The 17993-nt window shown below is 42.3% G+C and overlaps 2 protein-coding genes across 7 annotated transcripts in view; one reads left to right on the forward strand and one right to left on the reverse strand.

The window, feature by feature from the left end:
• The window catches only part of hmga1a (high mobility group AT-hook 1a), a gene marked incomplete at its 5' end in the record, with an annotated part of 280130 nt that overhangs the window by 85888 nt on the left and 176249 nt on the right, over positions 1 to 17993 (reverse strand). The gene's annotated exons all lie outside the window — the stretch shown is intronic.
• The window catches only part of LOC311265297 (metabotropic glutamate receptor 4-like), a 201695-nt gene that overhangs the window by 47446 nt on the left and 136256 nt on the right, over positions 1 to 17993 (forward strand). The window contains exon 2 of the mRNA XM_084366789.1: positions 8712 to 9720. Coding sequence (XP_084222915.1) covers positions 9187 to 9720 — 534 coding nt within the window. The 5' untranslated portion in view covers positions 8712 to 9186. The remainder of the gene's footprint in view (positions 1 to 8711; positions 9721 to 17993) is intronic.

Consider the following 17993-nt stretch of genomic DNA (forward strand, 5'->3'; position numbering starts at 1 on the left):
GATAAACCCAGGCTATACTTAGAAGCTCAATGTGTTATTTGAAATATGTGATTCCTCACAAATACGTCTTTGCCCCCCTATTGTCACCACCGAGGGAGGTGCATTTGGAGCATTCACTTTCTGTGACAAAACTATCTCCGCTGCACACTCTGAAATGTGCTAAGCACTGTTAGCCAGCTATTACGTGACTATTAGGGTGCTGCTCTTGGGGAGAGATTTATTGGATTCAGAGAGTGCTTTACATGGCAGCTGCCACAGCCTTCCTTCATTTGATTGCTACGCAGCAGACACAAGAAGTGTTTCATTCTTGTGATCAAGGTGGGAAGAAATCTGCCTGTCAGCTTTGCCTTTAGCTTTGTTGTTTCTTAAGACCTATATCGATCTAATTTTCCACTTTGTGTAGGAACTCTTTTGGCTTAAATGCACTCAAACGACTCAAGTGCCACCTAAGAATGATTGTATACCTCTAAAAGGATTTCTCAAAAGTCTAAAAGTCAGGCCTTACCACTAAAAAACAAATTAAAATTTCAGTCCTTCCTCTCATTCTGACTTCACGAGTCATTCCTGTCTCTCCGATCCTTCATCTCCCCATGCATGACATCAGTTTATTGATCCGCGTGACACAACTGTCACAGCATCGTCTGGCTTGACTATCAATCCCTTCGATCAGCCGCATTCATTCTCACTTGGTTGGGAACCCTGGCAAATGAAACGCCACATGTGGAGCAACTGTGAGAAACCGTCCCACGTTCAGGAGCTACATCATTGTTGTGCTAATGCAGTTGAGACTGGTGAATCTATATCAGGGTTTCTTTCTGACTCATGGTTCACCGCAAAGCAATCAAGCAACAATAACCAGCTGCATTCAAATGAACACAACAGCACAATGAAGTAATAGATTTTATTGGTCAGATGCTATTTGAGCATAGTTTTAAAATCAAGCTTCGTACTGTCCACTCATTAGGGCTGCGTCATTTGGCACATTTAGGACGTTAGGGCGACACTTACGAACCACTGGCTCCTTAACAAAAAAGCTCAAAGGGTGCTTTTGTGTCGATGTTGTAAACTGAAGCGCGACATGAAAAATTAGTTCTAGCAAAGTGGGACACACAGAGCTCCATCCAGTGCCTCTTGTTCATTGCTTCACCGCCTCTCATGCACATGTTTCTTATCTTCCCCTCCCTCTCAAAAACAAAAGTCTCTCTTGTATTAGAAATAAAGGAAACCCCACGACAAAGTCATGTGTTCGCTCCACCCCAACGATTCTTCTTACAGTACCACTGATTGTGCATATGTTGGCAGATCCTTGAAGGGATTTTTCCCATGAATAATTCACATTGTACATACATGCGGTGGGGGAGACAACATGGTTCAAAAACTGCATATAGTGGGAAAATGCGTCATGTAGCTGTATAAAGAGGCATTTAACTGCTTCAACACTGAATTCTGGGATTCATTTCTATCATCCAGATCTATAGAGGCAAGATTTTTGTTCAAGCAGTGTATACTACTGTCCACACACATGCCAGACAATACTTTATTTTGTTTTCTGTCTGCAAGCAGCTTGTATTGATACATTTGTTCATTAAAAATAGAAAATCTGAATCACATTCTGAATTTTCAATAAGAAAGACACCGTACGAATAGAAATGTGCAGTATAAACACCGAAGACAAAAGGCTCGTGAATCTTTAATATCATTATTCTGCCTCCATGACCTCTTTAAAGAGTTGTTTTGCCCCTTCCTGCATTTTCACTGTTTGACGATCTCCGCAGAAGTCTTGAATCATCTTCCCTGTTAGCCCAGGGCAGTAACGCAGACTGTTTGTTAATGGAATCTGCATTTTGCATGAAAAAAAGTGTTAATGAGTGAATATGAATAGGCCCTAATATCTCCAGCTCTAGTGGAGCGAGCTAATGGACAGTGTCCTGGAGAAGGGAGAGGGGGTAATGGAGAAAAGGGGAATTGGCTTTGAGGTGGGTGTATGACGTCTGTTGTGGAGATGAGATGAATGCAGATAGCCTCGTATGTATACAGTTACAATGCATGTAATGAAGCTTCTTGCTCACTCCCCTCTGCCTCCCATTTCTTTCAAGTACTTTCTGAGTCCCCCGAACCTTTGTACCCTTGTTTTTGTCTTCACTACCTTGAATGTGACTCATCACACAGGGAACGTTTCACACAGAATTACTTGTGACACTGACTCAGAACACGATGCATCCACAGTGATTTGTGCAACACTTGCAACAAAGGTCTGCACTCTTTTAAGGAAAACGCTGTTGCATCTGAGATTATCCAAGGTTGTTTAGTACAACAGCTTTCAAACTCTGTAACGCTGTGTCCTGACTGCATGCGAGCAAGCGTCAGTGACAAAATCAGTTTGATTTCATTGTTTCCTATTAGAGCGTCTTAACTGGCCGCGAGTGATGCAGCGCTGTGCAGCACGATGCGGCATTTGGAGCCTGTTAGTATTTTCATTCCTTCTATTCACGTTGAAAGCGTGACATGGACAAAGAATGGTTGATTAATGACATTGAAATGAGGAGTTATATATACAAACGTATGCAGGGTCGAGGTGACCGATAGTGCCAGGTAACCAAAATGTAAACAGACATTGTCACAAAAAAAATAAAAATTGTGGTATCACATCATTACAGGCCTGTGTAGAGTCACATTAGTATTACCAGGCTCTGGTACACACAAGGTCAGTATGCTGCAATATGCTGCAGTACATACAAACAGCAGATCCTTGAATAATCACTGAATAGTTACTATCGAATTGCATTTTTGTTTGAAATGCTCTGTTGTAAGTTGAGATAAAACCAAAGCACACACATACACATAGCTTCTGATGTGATTTATAATCGTTTCCATGTCATTTTCTATTTAAATTTACAGTAAATCCCATAAATGTCGATTACACATATAGATATGATTACAAGACATTCCTAACATGCTGCACGCTGCATTACAGCCTCTCCTCCTACAACATACTGAGGAGTAAATAAACTGCATTCTTTTCAAATTACATAGCTGGTGAGTCACTGCTTTTACAGGATCTGTCACTACTCTCCTTGGCAATGAGGACAGGCTTTTTTCTCCCGCTGCCTTTATTGTCTTAAAAACAATAGTCACAGTCATCAGTTTGACGCCAATAATTATTAAGCCCCCGTTTCTTTTGAAGATCAGCAGAAGCTGACACAGAAACTGTCTATGTCAGAGAGAAATGATACAGAGGCAACTGAACACTACAATTCTCTCCTCTGATGGATTGCTGGACTTTTAAAACGAGACAATGTTGAAATGACAGCAGCGCAATGAGTCACCACTGCAACAATTTCCACTCTCTTCAGCCCTTAGTGTTTCCTCATATGCATACAGTATGATGCCTGACTGCTTACAATTAAAAGTCACATCATGGTGAAAATGCTATACGATAGAAATATACGCAACAAATCTTAAGCCACAAAAAACATTATTGTAATTTAGCAGACCGTCAGACAGACGTGCTCGGAAGTGTAACACTCTGTTCTGAGGACTTTATCTCGAGTCTCCACTGTAATCATATTGGTCTTCTGGGCCTAAGTATCCCCTCTGCTGAAGCATGACGGCCAAAAAAGCAGTTCCCTGTCGAATTAGGACATCACTGTCAGACGGTCCCAGCTACACTCTGACAGACCTATTAGCAGGACGCATGTCATTGTGAGGCTTTGCAGGGATGACAGGATGTAAAATCGAGGGGTGTGTCTTGCTGCATTTCTTTGCCGCTGTTCAGAGTTTAGAGAAAATGAATAAAACATGAACAAACTGACACCATCAAATAATAATAGTGTAGTAGTCGCACTTGTAGTCCCAGTATTCACAATCCCAATACACCCATTGCCCCTACTACTAAGACTAAGGGGGGTCTGATTCTTTTTTGGGATAGATGAGTAGGGCAAAGTGTGAAGGCTACATGGTTTTTCAGAGGCACACTTCACACCGAGGGTTACTCAGTAAGTACTCTCCATCGTTTCAATGTATTATGGTCCTTCAAGTATATAAGAATTATGAATAGATTGCTGATGTCTCTATGTCTACTAGGTTGCTGGCTAACAATACATTGTTATTGCTGATAAGTGCATGACAGTCCGGCATTTTTACATATTTCAGTGTTGCATTCCCGTCGTTGATTGGAAGTCCAGAAGTAGTGGCCAGGTAATGAAGCTGTATTCTTTTGTATTTGATGACTTGATTGATAGCGCGAAGCTGTGAACTTGCAGGCGTAATGCAAGAGAAGTCACCACAGCTGGAGACAGCATATTGGAAATGTCAGGTCGCATCTGTTTATGTAAACCTCACGACTGCTGATGATGTTTGAGGGTCAAAATTTGAGAATGGGATTGAGTTTTCTCGGTTGCTTTACACATTGTGACATCACTGTGGATGCAGATAACAGCTGCAGCGCCTGTCATTTTTGGGCTTTTCTAGCATTCATCAAATTTCTTGTTTAGTAGGAGACTCTGTAATGAGTTTTCAAGGCTTGGAGGGAAAGTATGGCTTCAACAACAAAGACTTTTTTAGATACATGCAGCTAAGAGACTACTTTACTTTAAGAGATGAGGTCAGAACCAGATGAAACTTCAAATAATATGATTGGCATGATTGTTGATGCATGCAAACAGAAAGGGCCTTGGGGTCATGACTGCTTCCTTCCAAAGTTTGGGAGGAAGCAGGAGGGATTCAAGACTCACGAGAGGGAGAAAACCTTTACAATTGCTTAATAAATAGTTTATAAAGCATTTCACTGTTTCCTAACTGTAAAATAACGATTAACTACAGTTTAAATAAATGTATAAATGTAAAATTTAAAATATAAATGTATAATTTATAATGGTTATTATAAAGAGATACTTGACACCAACTAAATAAATGCCTGAATAATTTTTTTTTTTCGATGTGTTTTTCTTGATTTTTTCCTTTTAATTTATAATTGATGATGATGCTGGTGTGCAATTATGTTTATATATTTGTGAAAAACTTAACAGGGAAGAAGAATAGGACACTCTGTATACTGTTGTTGCTGGGGTAAACACCAAGTATAATAATGACCTCGATGCTACATAAACAATAGCTAAAATGTTTTTCAGTTGCTTATTATTGGCCGAGTTGCTTCAGAAGCAGTCTGGCTTGGTGGGAGTTTGCTTGTCATTCTGCCTCGGCGGTGGCTGGCGAGGAGCCGGTGGCTGATTCAAAATTTAGAATTGCTGTCTGCAATCTTTGATCATTTGGCAGAAAAAAATACTTCTCAGAACTGTTTCAGAGGGAGTTTTTTATGTGTCCCCTAATTTTAGCATTTTATCTTTTCCCAGCTCTCCAATACTGCGTTAAATCCCCAAGAACCACTCTCTAGTGGGCATTAAACTTTGCCATGCTTGTTACAAATTTAAGTAAATTGCACTCAATTAAAATGTCAGAACAGGGCATGTGTCGTGCTGCTGAAAAGCAGACTTTAAGAAAAAAACTCCAAAGACATTCAACTAATCGCCCTGGAAACAATTAGTAAGATGGATAGATAAAGACTCTAATCATGAAGTACTCTTTCTCCACTATTGTCATTTGCTGGCAGCCATAAAATTTGATCCTTTACTTGATTTATCATTGACTTTTTTAATTGAGAATGAAATGACTGAAAATGGCTGCTTACCTATGTTACCTTCAAGTGCAACACATTTTGTAAATTAATTGATTTGAAATCATTTGTGAGATGCTTACTGGTCACTCAAACATGCAAATGCACACAAATGCTGACAAATACGTATCCTTGTCGCAACACACTCTAAAAAGTTTATTCCATAATCTTTTACCGTGGATCATCGCCATTTGAGGCGCTCCCTCATCACCCCCCTCCCCCCGGGCCTAACAACTTTTCTGTAGCGTGGCCAGATGTCCCTCTTTGTGTGGGACTGCACAGCATTTCTATCTGGCTCTCTGGCTCTTATCCATAGGCTGTAGAGAAAGCAGGGAAGGCTGTCGTCACAGGGATGCTTTGTGTCAAACAAACAGCACACTTGGGTAACCTGTCCTTGTTTTTGCTCTCTATGTGACTCCCAACAGGATTTAGGCTAAATATTATGGAAACTACCACAAAAGAACAAGCAGATACAATAAGGACTCGTAGCAGGAACTTAAATAACTAGTATCTGACACACTGTGCAGTACTTCTAATCATTTTTCCAGACTTGGAGACAAAAAAAAATGTCATGTGTCCATAAAAAAAGCAGAATGCTACTGAATCAACAAGAGGGGTACAATGTGTTCCAAGCTAAGGAGCAGAATATAAATCTTTATTAAGTTATTTAGACATAATATTAAAATTCCTCTCAGCCTTTGTAATGTGTCCCACATTGTCCCATGAAAACATACTTTCTGTCCCACATTTGGTTTGTTGGGATCTGGTCACCCTACTTTTCTGGCAGAAACCCTGCATAGCATTGTGTAATTCCCTTTATGGTGGAGTAAAACCTCCAGCTCTGTCAGTCAACAATGTGGGAGCAGCGGGGGAGACTGTCTGTGGTCGAGTGCAAAGGAAGCCGGAGTTCCTCCTCATGACAGTGAGGGGAGACGGTTACTCTGTGGATTCTGCAATTTCCCCCAGCTCCCTCTCTCTGCAGACAGCTGATGTTTATCTGCACTGCCCATATGGGCCTTGTGACTAAACATCTGGTAAAGCTGCCAGTGTGCATGCAGTGTATCACAGAGTGATGACAGTGAAGGAGCTCTGCTGCCAACGCTTTCCAAAAAGATCTCAAGAGGCAGAGCGGACTTCATCTTAGAGATGTCAAGGCTTATTCTTAAAAATGGACTCAATTACCAAAGTACTGTCCAACACTCAAGACGGCCCATTGTAATCATCCCGACTTTGGCTTAATTAGTTTGTGATACCGATGAGGAAGGCTAAGCTGATTTGAAATAAGATGCACATTCCTTGCCTGCAGCTTTCCTGCTTAATTTTCAGGCTTAGATTATGATCTCATTGGAAATTATCAAACAGCATTATTACCCCTGCCCACAGAGAGGAATGCAATTGTCAAATTAAAAAGCTATATTCAGGGCCACCCATGCTGCAAATCTTTTCAAAGTAGAGCATAGAGTGGTCCGGAGAATTATTATTTCCTTCCATGTGGTGCTTTTGCAAAAAAGTGTCTTGTTTGCAGTGGTTGAAAAGCCGCTGTTGCTCCATCATCATTACTGGGGCATCCCTTTGAAATTCCCTTTCTACCTGTGAGTTTGTTTTAACTCTCTTACAAAAGACGAAGCCTACGCAGTCACCCTTTCCTCTTCCCTCTCTTCAAGGCTTTCCCCTAGAATGAAATGTTTTGAAGCGACTGGTAGGCCTTCATCCATTATGGATGCTGTGTTTTAGGGGGATGATCTGTGCTGGATGATATAAATATCTCCTTTTGGTTCCCAGCAGGGTGGGAGAAGCAGCACAAGACAGGCCACTGTGTAGTGTAAGAGCAGGGCATCTTTATTATTTGATTTGATGTCCAAAGTAAAAGAAAGCATGGATGCACACGTGAGTAGCAGACAGCAAAGCTTTCTCCAATTCATGAGATATCTCTTGACACCTCCACTCCAATGAGATTGTTCTACAAATATGTACTCAACGTTAAAAGAGGCCATCATTGTGGGCCATTATGTTAAAATATTTGCAAAACACAAATGCTCCACAGTGATGGCGTTGACAGCTGCTGGGATATAGCGCAACTTTGTGATCCTGAACGGGATTTTGCCCTCGTGTCCTCTGTTACAGGCCGCACCACGGCGGGAGGCTGTATGTTAGCATACAAAAGCAGCATGAAGCAAAGCCTGACAGATATGTGTGTGATGGTCAATTGAGAGAGAGAGGGAGAAAAGAGAGGGAGGTGGAGCTGCAGGCGTCTCCAACTGTGTCCAGATCGACCGTTCTATTAGTATGGCACTGTGGAGGAAGCCAGCCTACTGTTGAGAGAATGGACACGCACGTAGAGAGTACCCGGTACCGATGTTGATCAGAGGGGTAGGTCAGCCAACGAGGGATGAGATGTGCAAAGAGCCGTTATGTTCATAACTCGAGGAATAACGTTTGCTTGATTATCAGAACCCTTTTGCTCTTAATTTAGTGCCATATTTCATAACCTTTCGGTGAAACACTGGAGAGGTTGTACATGAGCAGAGCAGTGTGTGGTTATGAAGTCCGTGGAACAGTGCCAAGCAGCAGCGAATCAGTTATGCTCAAGGCACATAGAAATAATTCATTGCATTGCTCTGAAAGCAGTTGAGGCATGGGTGCAACACAGAACAGATTTCCTGTGCTAGGAGCCGGGGTCCAGGTATTATTTCTGCTCGAATTTGACATTCCTGTAGCTAGTTTGGAAACTCTGACTGTCCGATGAATGCAAGTGTGCTGAGCAGTTTTGAATACGATGTCAATTAAAATATGGAGAGTACGACACAGCAGCTTGTCTCCCATCCACGGACTTCAGTAGAGCTCTGTGGGAGATTCAGCACTAAAAGACAAAACCTCAGCTGTGTTGGAGGCTAACACAGCCTGCATAAACACATTGAGAAATCTATTGTTGATCAGATCAATGGAATTCCATTTCATCGTTCGCATCCTTTTTTGTAGAAAAGAGTTGCTTGCTCTGTTGTTGCCTTAGCGTCTTAACACTTGTCTTCTCTGTTTGCAGGAGCCAGCTGAAGAACCCAGTGGGTCCTCTTGTGACTTCCTGCCTGCTTCAAGAACCAACAGGAAGGAGAGCTAAACGCACCCGAGTGATTCTGTAGAGGCAGGGAAGAAAGTCGAACTTCACACCTTTGTTCCTGCCTTATGAGAGCGCTCTCCGCGGACTCCCATCTCGGCTCGCCCTGTACTGTTTAGTTACCGCATGTAGCCACCACTCTCAGGTGCAGGAAGAGAGTGAAACACAAAGAGGAAAGAAGAAAGAGTGAGAGATAAAGAGAGCAGGGCTGCATAATTAGTATTACCCTGTTTGTGAGAGAGCTAGAAACCATGAGAAGAGGCTTCTGAAGACGACTGTGCTCTGAAAAATACTGCGGCTTACCTCCAGGACATTTGTATGTGTGTGTGGGTATATGTGTGCACACCTCTTTCATTTTCAAAGGACCTGAATTTGTATTTGGATGCGGATTTAGCCTTTCATTATGACTCTTCGAGGAGGCTTTGAGAGAGCCTGGATTGGCTGCCACAGAAGTGTCTGCTGCTGGGTGTTGCTGCTGACTTGTTATTTCTTGATCGCCTTGGCAGCCAAGCCCAAAATGCCAGGCCACACACACCTCAATTCAATACGCATTGATGGGGACATATCTCTGGGTGGGTTGTTCCCAGTGCACGCGAGGGGGAACGATGGCAAAGCCTGCGGAGAGCTGAAGAAAGAGAAGGGGATCCACAGGCTGGAGGCCATGTTATTTGCCCTGGATCGTATCAATAATGACAACGAGCTGCTGCCTAATATCACCCTCGGGGCCCGTATCTTGGACACCTGCTCCCGGGACACCCATGCTCTGGAACAGTCGCTGACATTTGTTCAGGCACTGATTGAGAAAGACTCAACTGATGTCAAGTGTCTCAGCGGTGGGCCGCCCATCATCACTAAGCCAGAGAGAGTGGTGGGAGTGATTGGTGCATCTGCCAGCTCCGTGTCAATCATGGTAGCCAACATATTGCGTCTCTTCAAGGTCAGTTTCTCTCACAGCTTCTTTTCTTTACATTTTCATCACCGATGGTTGCACAGCACGGATGCATTATATAATTCCCTACAGCATAATGCCTAGAACGCTTTGAGAGCTCAGACTTTCAGGTCACAATGTCATTATCAACCCCTTTGTCAGCAAAGTTCCCGTTAATGGAACAACATGAACACAAAAACATATAATCTGTTTCTTATGACATTTCCCAGTCTGTTTTTTTATGGCCTTGACCTTTTTATTTTCCTCAGAAGCTTTTAAATCATATTCAGACATTTTCTTTTCCGACTGTCCAGAAAACTATGCACTGATCATTACACCATAATTCTCCTCACTAATGACACTAATTTGCCAAGAGTCCTCAGTGTTGCCTTCTTCTCATTAATTCGAGGAAGCCATGCATGGCACCACAAGCTCATCGCACTGCTATTGAATATAGTCCACAAAATGAGCCTCCGTGTTGTGTTGGCTCACCAGATGCAAATATAATGCGCAAATGAGAGCAGATCATAAACAATATATGACAGGGCTTATGTAATACCTGCTTAGAGCTGTCAAAGCGAACTACGGGCCACGACCAAACTAATGAGCATAAGAACTATGTCAAAACTGGTTGTCTTTTCAAAATAACAGCCCAATACTCAAGCTAGACAAGCTGCGGCACAAAGACAAAGTTACTAATTGTAACCCCAGGTTCTAGGAACACAGGTGAGTATCTCTTATGGGCTGTTTTGGCTTATTATACCTAGTCTAATATATATGAATATAATAAACCCCATATGAGCTGAGCATAAAGTATACGAGTACACGGGTAGAGCTCCCATTTGTGTTCCAATTTTAGAAGTACAATATGGAGCCATTGCTCTATTCAAGCAGACTCTAGCCTATTAAATGTGAATATTTGCATCACTCCTACATCCTTGGAGACTTTTTAGAAACACAAGGCTGGCGTCAGTGTCCAGCCATCACAAGCCCTTGTCCTCTACATCCACAAGTGCAGACCTGTCACACAACTTTCACCATCAGGGGTATTATTATCATCCGCTGAGCGGAAAGGACATTGGTGACATATCTCACACAGGAACTGTCTCATTGCTCAGCACTGCAGAGGCAAGCAGTAGCCTGCCTTCAAAGATAGGTTGGCCAGTACACTGCCCCAGCACTTCTCGTCACATGCCAACATCCTGTCAGCCTGCACAAGACATTGTTTTATATATAAATCTGTAGGTGATGTTTCCACAGCAGGCTGTCAACAACAACCTGTCCACAATCAGACTTTCTACTAAAGCAGCAACACTGCAGTGATGTTAGCACAGAGCACAGGAAGGAAGAGATACATGCACACATCTCCAAAAAGTAAGAAATAAACTTGCAGCAGTCCACACCTCATGACAATGCTGAGCATTTACCCAGAACTGCCTGAAACCTTGAAATGACTGCTACATCTTATGCTAGTGCACATCTCTCCACCCCCAAATGTTCCACCAAACAACTCTGTGGCCAGACTCCTTGCGGAGGGCATGCGACTGCCCAGGGGAGGGCCCGTCCACTCACAGGCTTGCGAGACGTCTTCACACAGCTAATTGGCAGGCCTCTGTTTGGGCAAGATTTTGCCAGTGAGTTGTTATGTGTTCCAAACAGCATGCCAAATCCTGCAGTGGGAACAAATCATTTAGTTTTTCTTTTTTTTTCTTTTACTTCTCTAAAGGGCATTCAGCTGCCCCATCCAACACTCTTATGTGTGAGCACAGTGCAACTCTGACTCTGATAGGGTGAACGGCTTAGATAGATTGGAGGGGCGCGCAAATTATTCACCCCGTGGGTTGAGGTCAGAGGAAGCAGGGATGCATTTTTTGATGGCCTTAGAGGTATCTGCCCAGTGGGCCTGAACAGCCTGCTTGACAGGGCCTCGAGCATGATGGGCAAATCCCACTGAGGGACGGAGGAAACACTATATTTCAAGAGGTGGTTACTGAAAACTCCCTCTTTCCAAAAAACTCCATGGATCTAGCTGGTACATACACTTTGGTATTTGACACCGACATAAGTCTCTAGCAGAAGTAGCAGGAAACTCAAGAGCTTTTGCCTCAGTGTCTTTACTTACTTTACTTGGAACTTATCTTGGAGGATCACAAAAGCATTGGACGGCCGTGTACCACTGCTTGGTACAATCTTAGAATCTCCAGTCTTTCCTTGACATGATACAAGCACCGAGAGGCATCGTGAGCAGGCCATTAGCTGAGCATGTTCTGCATATCACAGTGCTGCTGCAGAAAGACCACGAGCTGCTTCTTTCTGAGCCTTTGCGTCAGCAGTGGGAGCAGATGGAAGGAGGGAAAACAGGCTTTTCGGTAGGAGAGTCTGTGCAAATGCATCCACCTACCAATGGCGAATTGGCTTACAGGGGACAAACACAGCGCTGTCACACTCAATTCAGCTTTAAAAAGTTTCAGAAAGTCTTGTGTCAGTGGCACATTTAAGGTTTGTTTTTGAGCACCAACATGGCAGCACGCTCAGATTTAAACATAGATGGTAAACAGGCAGGTTGGTCATAGGGAGAATGCACAATTGTTCCAACATTACATCAGGGGTTCTCTAGTGTGAATATGTAACATTGTGATAATGAACTGTCCCTTAAAAACTGTTGCTAGGTCAGACATACTTGACAGTAACAAACATGGCAACGCCGGTCCCTTTAAGTGTTTAAAAGATAGTTTAAGGGAGCCAGGCAATATAGTGTGGTATCTGTGCAACAACACATTCTGAGGGATGATTTAACGGTGACATGTTGCTCCTGTTTTTGGGGGCCGGCAGGAAGGAAGGCAGCTGAGGTTGAGGTGATTTGCGAGAAGACACGGAGTCGTTAATCAGTTCTGTTTGTGCGCTAAAGGTTAGCCTGAGGGTAAGGTACTCAACCAAGTTTAATTCTTATTCCAGATGTGTGGAGCTGCCTCAACGTAAACATGTCCGTATAGGGACAGTCTGGCCAGCTTAGGTAACTTATAGAAGATGAGACAGCCCAAAGGGGCCAGAGGCAGATCAACTCATCTTTCGCCTATTGGATAGATGGACCAACAATCCACCAAAGTGACCAATTAGAAGAAGTAGGTAGGTGCAGGCGAAAGGGATTCAAAAAGGCCCGCACAGGCAGAGTAGGGGAGGTGAATTTGGTTGATCTCCTAAGACTGAGGGTCCAAGAGGAGTTCTGATAGAGCAGAGGGCAAAGCATTTTTGGGCATCACTTTGCCGAGATTTGAGAATACCAGGGAGTGCACACTCTGGTTCGGACGCTGGCTTGAGATCTGTTTCAATAAAGATTGCTCTATCCACCCAGCCTGCCTCCGCAGAATTCCTTTATCAACATACTACACGCCGACACCTTTGGAGGACGACAGCCCATACACTTCAATAGCTTCAGGAAATTGACAACAAGCAAGGACTACAGTACGTGATGGAAGGATATATTCATGATGTTTGGTCAAAATGACGCGCATTGAGGCCAAGTCATTCCTGTCTGAAGGAAACCAAGTGATGCCACCGTTACTTTTCGTAGAGACCGACGATGACAAGATTATCAGTAAACATTGCTCCTGCGCTGCTGGGTATGTCCCCTTTACCCCTCCTGAGGGTTATAAAGTATAGTAAAGTTGGTGTTGAAGTTCAGCTGACGGTGACGTCTATCCCACAGCCTAATCCACTCTTTACTTTCGACTAAATTCGTCTTTGAACGCCTTCCACAGAGTCAAGGTGTCAAGTGTTGCTTTAAGAGGTCCCCCAGCAACATCTTTTAACTGATTGATAACTTGTTTTTCTTATGTGCACATAGCACTTACTATACAGAAAGTTTAACAGCAAACAGGAAAGTTGACTGAGGTTTATCCAGGTACCAAGCTTGCTTACCTGGTATTGGACCACAGGGTGAAAATGGGCAGCACTTAGGAAGCGTCAATTGTACAATAGGGAATGATCCGACCAACGTTTTCTATGGCTCGCTCTGAATCTGTTCATACAGCAAAAATCTGACAGATAAATGCTTAAACAGACACCTTCTACTGTCACTGAAATGGAAACACTGTATTTACCAACCACAGCAGGTCAGGGCAGCTTCCTCTGGCTTTTCTTTTATTTACTTTCTATTAAATTCTTTTCTTTGTTCAGTGTTTTTTTTCATAATGTCACACCAAATGCCAAGTAGATAGCATTAATTGCAAAGAAAAGGCAAAAAACGCTCACAACACTGGTGTCAAGCTTTCTTAAAACATCGTTCTCTTGACATTTATTCCTGCAGAAGTCCAAATTAACATGGAAGAGAACTGGGAAGCTTAAAAGCCTTTAATCAACTTATCTTCTGTTTTGCACTCGACAGGCGGAACAATTTTTCATGAATCACACTGATAGGGAAACAAGAAGCCATGGGAATGTGATTTGTATGGGGCCCAGATGCTGCCCCAGGTGAAAAGAAAACTAGGTTTAATAATTTTTAATAATATTAATACTACACCAGGTCATGAGATGGTGTTGCGTGTGCATTTCAGTTTACTGTAGTGAACCAGATTCATTCTCCTTGTTGAAGCTAATTTGTGCCCTTGTTTCTGTAATTTTCTCTTCAGCATTTAATCATCATGCTAACAAATTTAATGATGTAAACAAGTTGATAAAATGTCCCCACTGTGCTTAATTTTAGCTCATCATCTCTAGCATCCACTGTCCTCTGTTTTACACTGTTGCATTATCTTTGAATTTACTTGATTGCATTGTTTCATTTAGTATAAATGGCCTGATATTTTGTTAAAGTGATTCTTACAAGAATGAAGCTGTTTAAGGAAAAAAATCTAAGGTTACTGTCAGGAACACTCTTATTATTTTAAGGGTGACATCGCTGAAAGGCAACCCAGTCTCCCATGAGGGGATCAATAAAGTATTTCTGATTCTTTTTTCAGTTGCTAGTGCAACCATTCGGGAATTTACAGCAGAACTGAAAGAAGAAATAACTTGCATACCTAATATCTCACAGGTCCACCTACAGTTCTGGATACACTACCGGTCTGCAGTGCTTTCACTCAACCGTTTAATACCAGCTAAGCTCGCTTGTAAACTCGACCGAGGTGATACCAAATAAAGCAGCAGGTACCAGGAACCATCTATAACTTCTGACGATGGAAGACCAATAATAAACGAGTTGAGTCGAGGCAACACAAACATTGCAGTAGAACTGCAAACTAGATGGATGTTTTATTGAACTGGAAATGACTTTTTTCATTTTCACATGGCTCTGGTGGGAATGCATGAACTTCTGGTGAGTTTGGAAGAAAGTTACTGCTCCTTCTCTGGTAGTGGTCCGATGCCATTATGAATATAAACATATCTCAAGAGGCACAGAAAAAAGACTGATGGTATCTATGGCATCAATGTAATAATATCCTAGGGAGGTTTTTTTTTTAAGTACCTGTCACTATACACTTTAAATGTGGCCTATTTTTTTTCCAACAAATACTATTTGAGTTTCTGGCCGTAAAAGTCTGCAGGACCCATCAAAAACCACTCTTCTGCAATTAAATGCAAACCTCTGTTCTTGCCGTAAGGATATTGACTAAAAAGTAAAGCTAATGTTGAACACTCACATGGCACAGCATGGCAGGTTCCGGCTCTTTTCTCCATCATTAAAGTCACATAAAACCATAAGTAGGACTCCCCTGAGTGGTGGAGAAGGTTTCGCTGCTCACCACTTCCCTCTAATGACTTCAGAAGTCAGGCTCGACTTCGTCCTTCAACCTTTTAATCTAATTTCTTTCCTCTACCTGAACTGATGGGTTGAAATCAAACTCAAGATGCATACAGATTTTTTTGTACAATGATTGAAACATTAATAAGCTGTTATGAGGCGCTAGGGTTGTCACGATACTAAAATTTTCAACTCGATACCGATACTTAGGAAAATATTCGATACTCGATACCATTTTCGATACCACAAGGATAAAAAAAAAGACCCCAAAATTTTAAAGAAATACTTTTATTAACGAGAAAAATGCAAAAATAACCTCTGTTACAACATGTAACAATTAAGAGAACCACACGTTAAATATTCTGGGGACTTGGCATCATATTTTCGTTGTTGGTCAAACACAGATAGGTCACACACAGGTAGAGTTGGCTGTGTGTGTTGCTGTTTGGTTGCAGGTCGACTTTTCTCTGCTTCATTCTGGGACTTTAACAGAGAAAATAACACTTTTACTTTTGAAAATGAGTATCGTATCCGGATACAACATTTTAGTATCGATACTTTTTTGAATTTCGATACTTTTGACAACCCTATGAGGCGCGTCGTTCACATAATCGATTAGTCGTTCAAAAGAGAAATAAGTTGCAAACTATTCTGATAATTGATTCAGTCAGAAGCAGTTTGAAGATGTCACTTGACGCGATGCGCATTTTCAGAGACTAATCGATTCATTGGACAAATAATCGGCAGGTTAATTTGTCATGAAAATAATAGTTAATTGCAGCTCCTACCGAGGTGTTATGAGTTGATCAACACCTGCACGCGGCTTTTAGTGCTTTGTGCTGGTTCTTTGCAGCTCTATATTTGTTTCTTGTGCAAATGTCATGTTTAATTGATGATTTAACACATGCAAAGAGCACTCGCATGAAAGCATATGCTACATAATATACCCTCGATATAATTTTGGATCTGACGCTGCCATTCTCATAAGGCTTCTCTGAAGAAGAATTTGAAGAATTTGTTTCCTGACAATAATTGGCTTCGGCCTCTCAATGGGTTTTTCAGCTCCTTACTTTTGGGCTTCTCCTTATCCTCCTCACAGTCTTAGAGCGGCTGAGGGCGAAGTGTTTGCTCAGCACTTCAGAGCAGGCAGGATTCCGTCCCCATGGTGTGTCATGAATATTTTACTATATTGTTACGTAATTTACGCCCAGGGATCGGGGTTGAAAGCTCCCTCTCTGCATCCCCTCATGACTGGGTCCAGCGCTTGGTCTGTTCTCATCAGCTGAGTCTTTTTTTGCTGCTGTATAAGCAGGAGCACAGCGCACCAGAACTTGAGGTAATTAGTGGCTGGTTGCTTATGACACTCAAGACAGAGTGAATGTAATTAAAGTCCCAAGCTTTTGATTGTGTCTCTTATAGCTCACTTTAAACATCTATACCGACTGGCTTGAGGGATATTTCTGCAGCAGTCAGAAAGTGGACGCACTGCGTTTCAGGTATCGAAGCTGAGTTGCTGAGACAATCATAAGCTCTCAGACAAAGAGGAGGGCGACTTCCACACGGCAGCTCTCTAAATTAGGTACAAGCAGCCAGACCTAGTGTGCAGGACTAAGTCTTTACTCTGTGGAGGAGTGAGCTTGGAGCCGTGGAGACAGATGGAAGGAAGAGAACAGGGAAGGTAGCTATGTATACTCAGAGCAGAATGAAGAGGGTTAACTAGTTGCTTGTTGTGCTGTCTGTGAAGCAGAGACCTTGCATCCGCCTCTCTCTTCCCTCATTAGAGACATAGGCAGAGGCCCCTCAGGCACAGTGCCTTCCTCCCCCTCAGCATTTCAATGTGGTGAGACAGGGCTCTTATTGGATTACCCCAACAGCCTACAGTGAGGAAACGCTGAAAGCTTTAGAAGCTATCAGAAACATGCACACATGTGCTTTTCACTTTCACTTGTTAATGGTCACATAGCCAGGTACAAATCATTTTCTGTTGCTGTCAGCACCAAATGTTGTATGTAAACTGCTGCTGTGAAGCCACAGATATGCTTTTGAAAGGGTATAGGCTGACTGTAAAGCTAAGTTTTGCCAATGCCACATTTCCTCTGAAGGAACAACGAGATTCCACATGTGACATTCTCAGTTTTGTAATGGCCTCACTAGTTGCTAGTCAGTTGCCCAGTTACAAGAGATTTACTGCAATGATAAATTGATACATCTATCGAAAGAGAATATATTTTTAAATTAAAAAAAAGAAAATTGGTGATCCATGAATCAGTCGAGCAAAAATGTCAAACACCTGCTGGTTCCAGCTTCTTAAATGTCAGGATTTGCTGCTTTTCTTTGTCATTTATAAATGACAAGTCTTTGGGTTTCGGACTGTCGGTTGGAAAAAAGAAGGAATTTGAAGGGCTCTAGAAACTTCTGATGAGCATTTATCTCTTTGACATTTTGCAGCCTAAATGAATTATCAATTAATTGTGAAAATAATTTGCTGACTAATCAACAACGAAAATTATTGTTACTTGCAGCCCTTCTAATCACACATCGT

Source organism: Pagrus pagrus (genome assembly GCF_965226575.1).
Source record: "Pagrus pagrus genome assembly, chromosome: 11".
In the NCBI taxonomy this organism is placed as follows: domain Eukaryota; kingdom Metazoa; phylum Chordata; class Actinopteri; order Spariformes; family Sparidae; genus Pagrus; species Pagrus pagrus.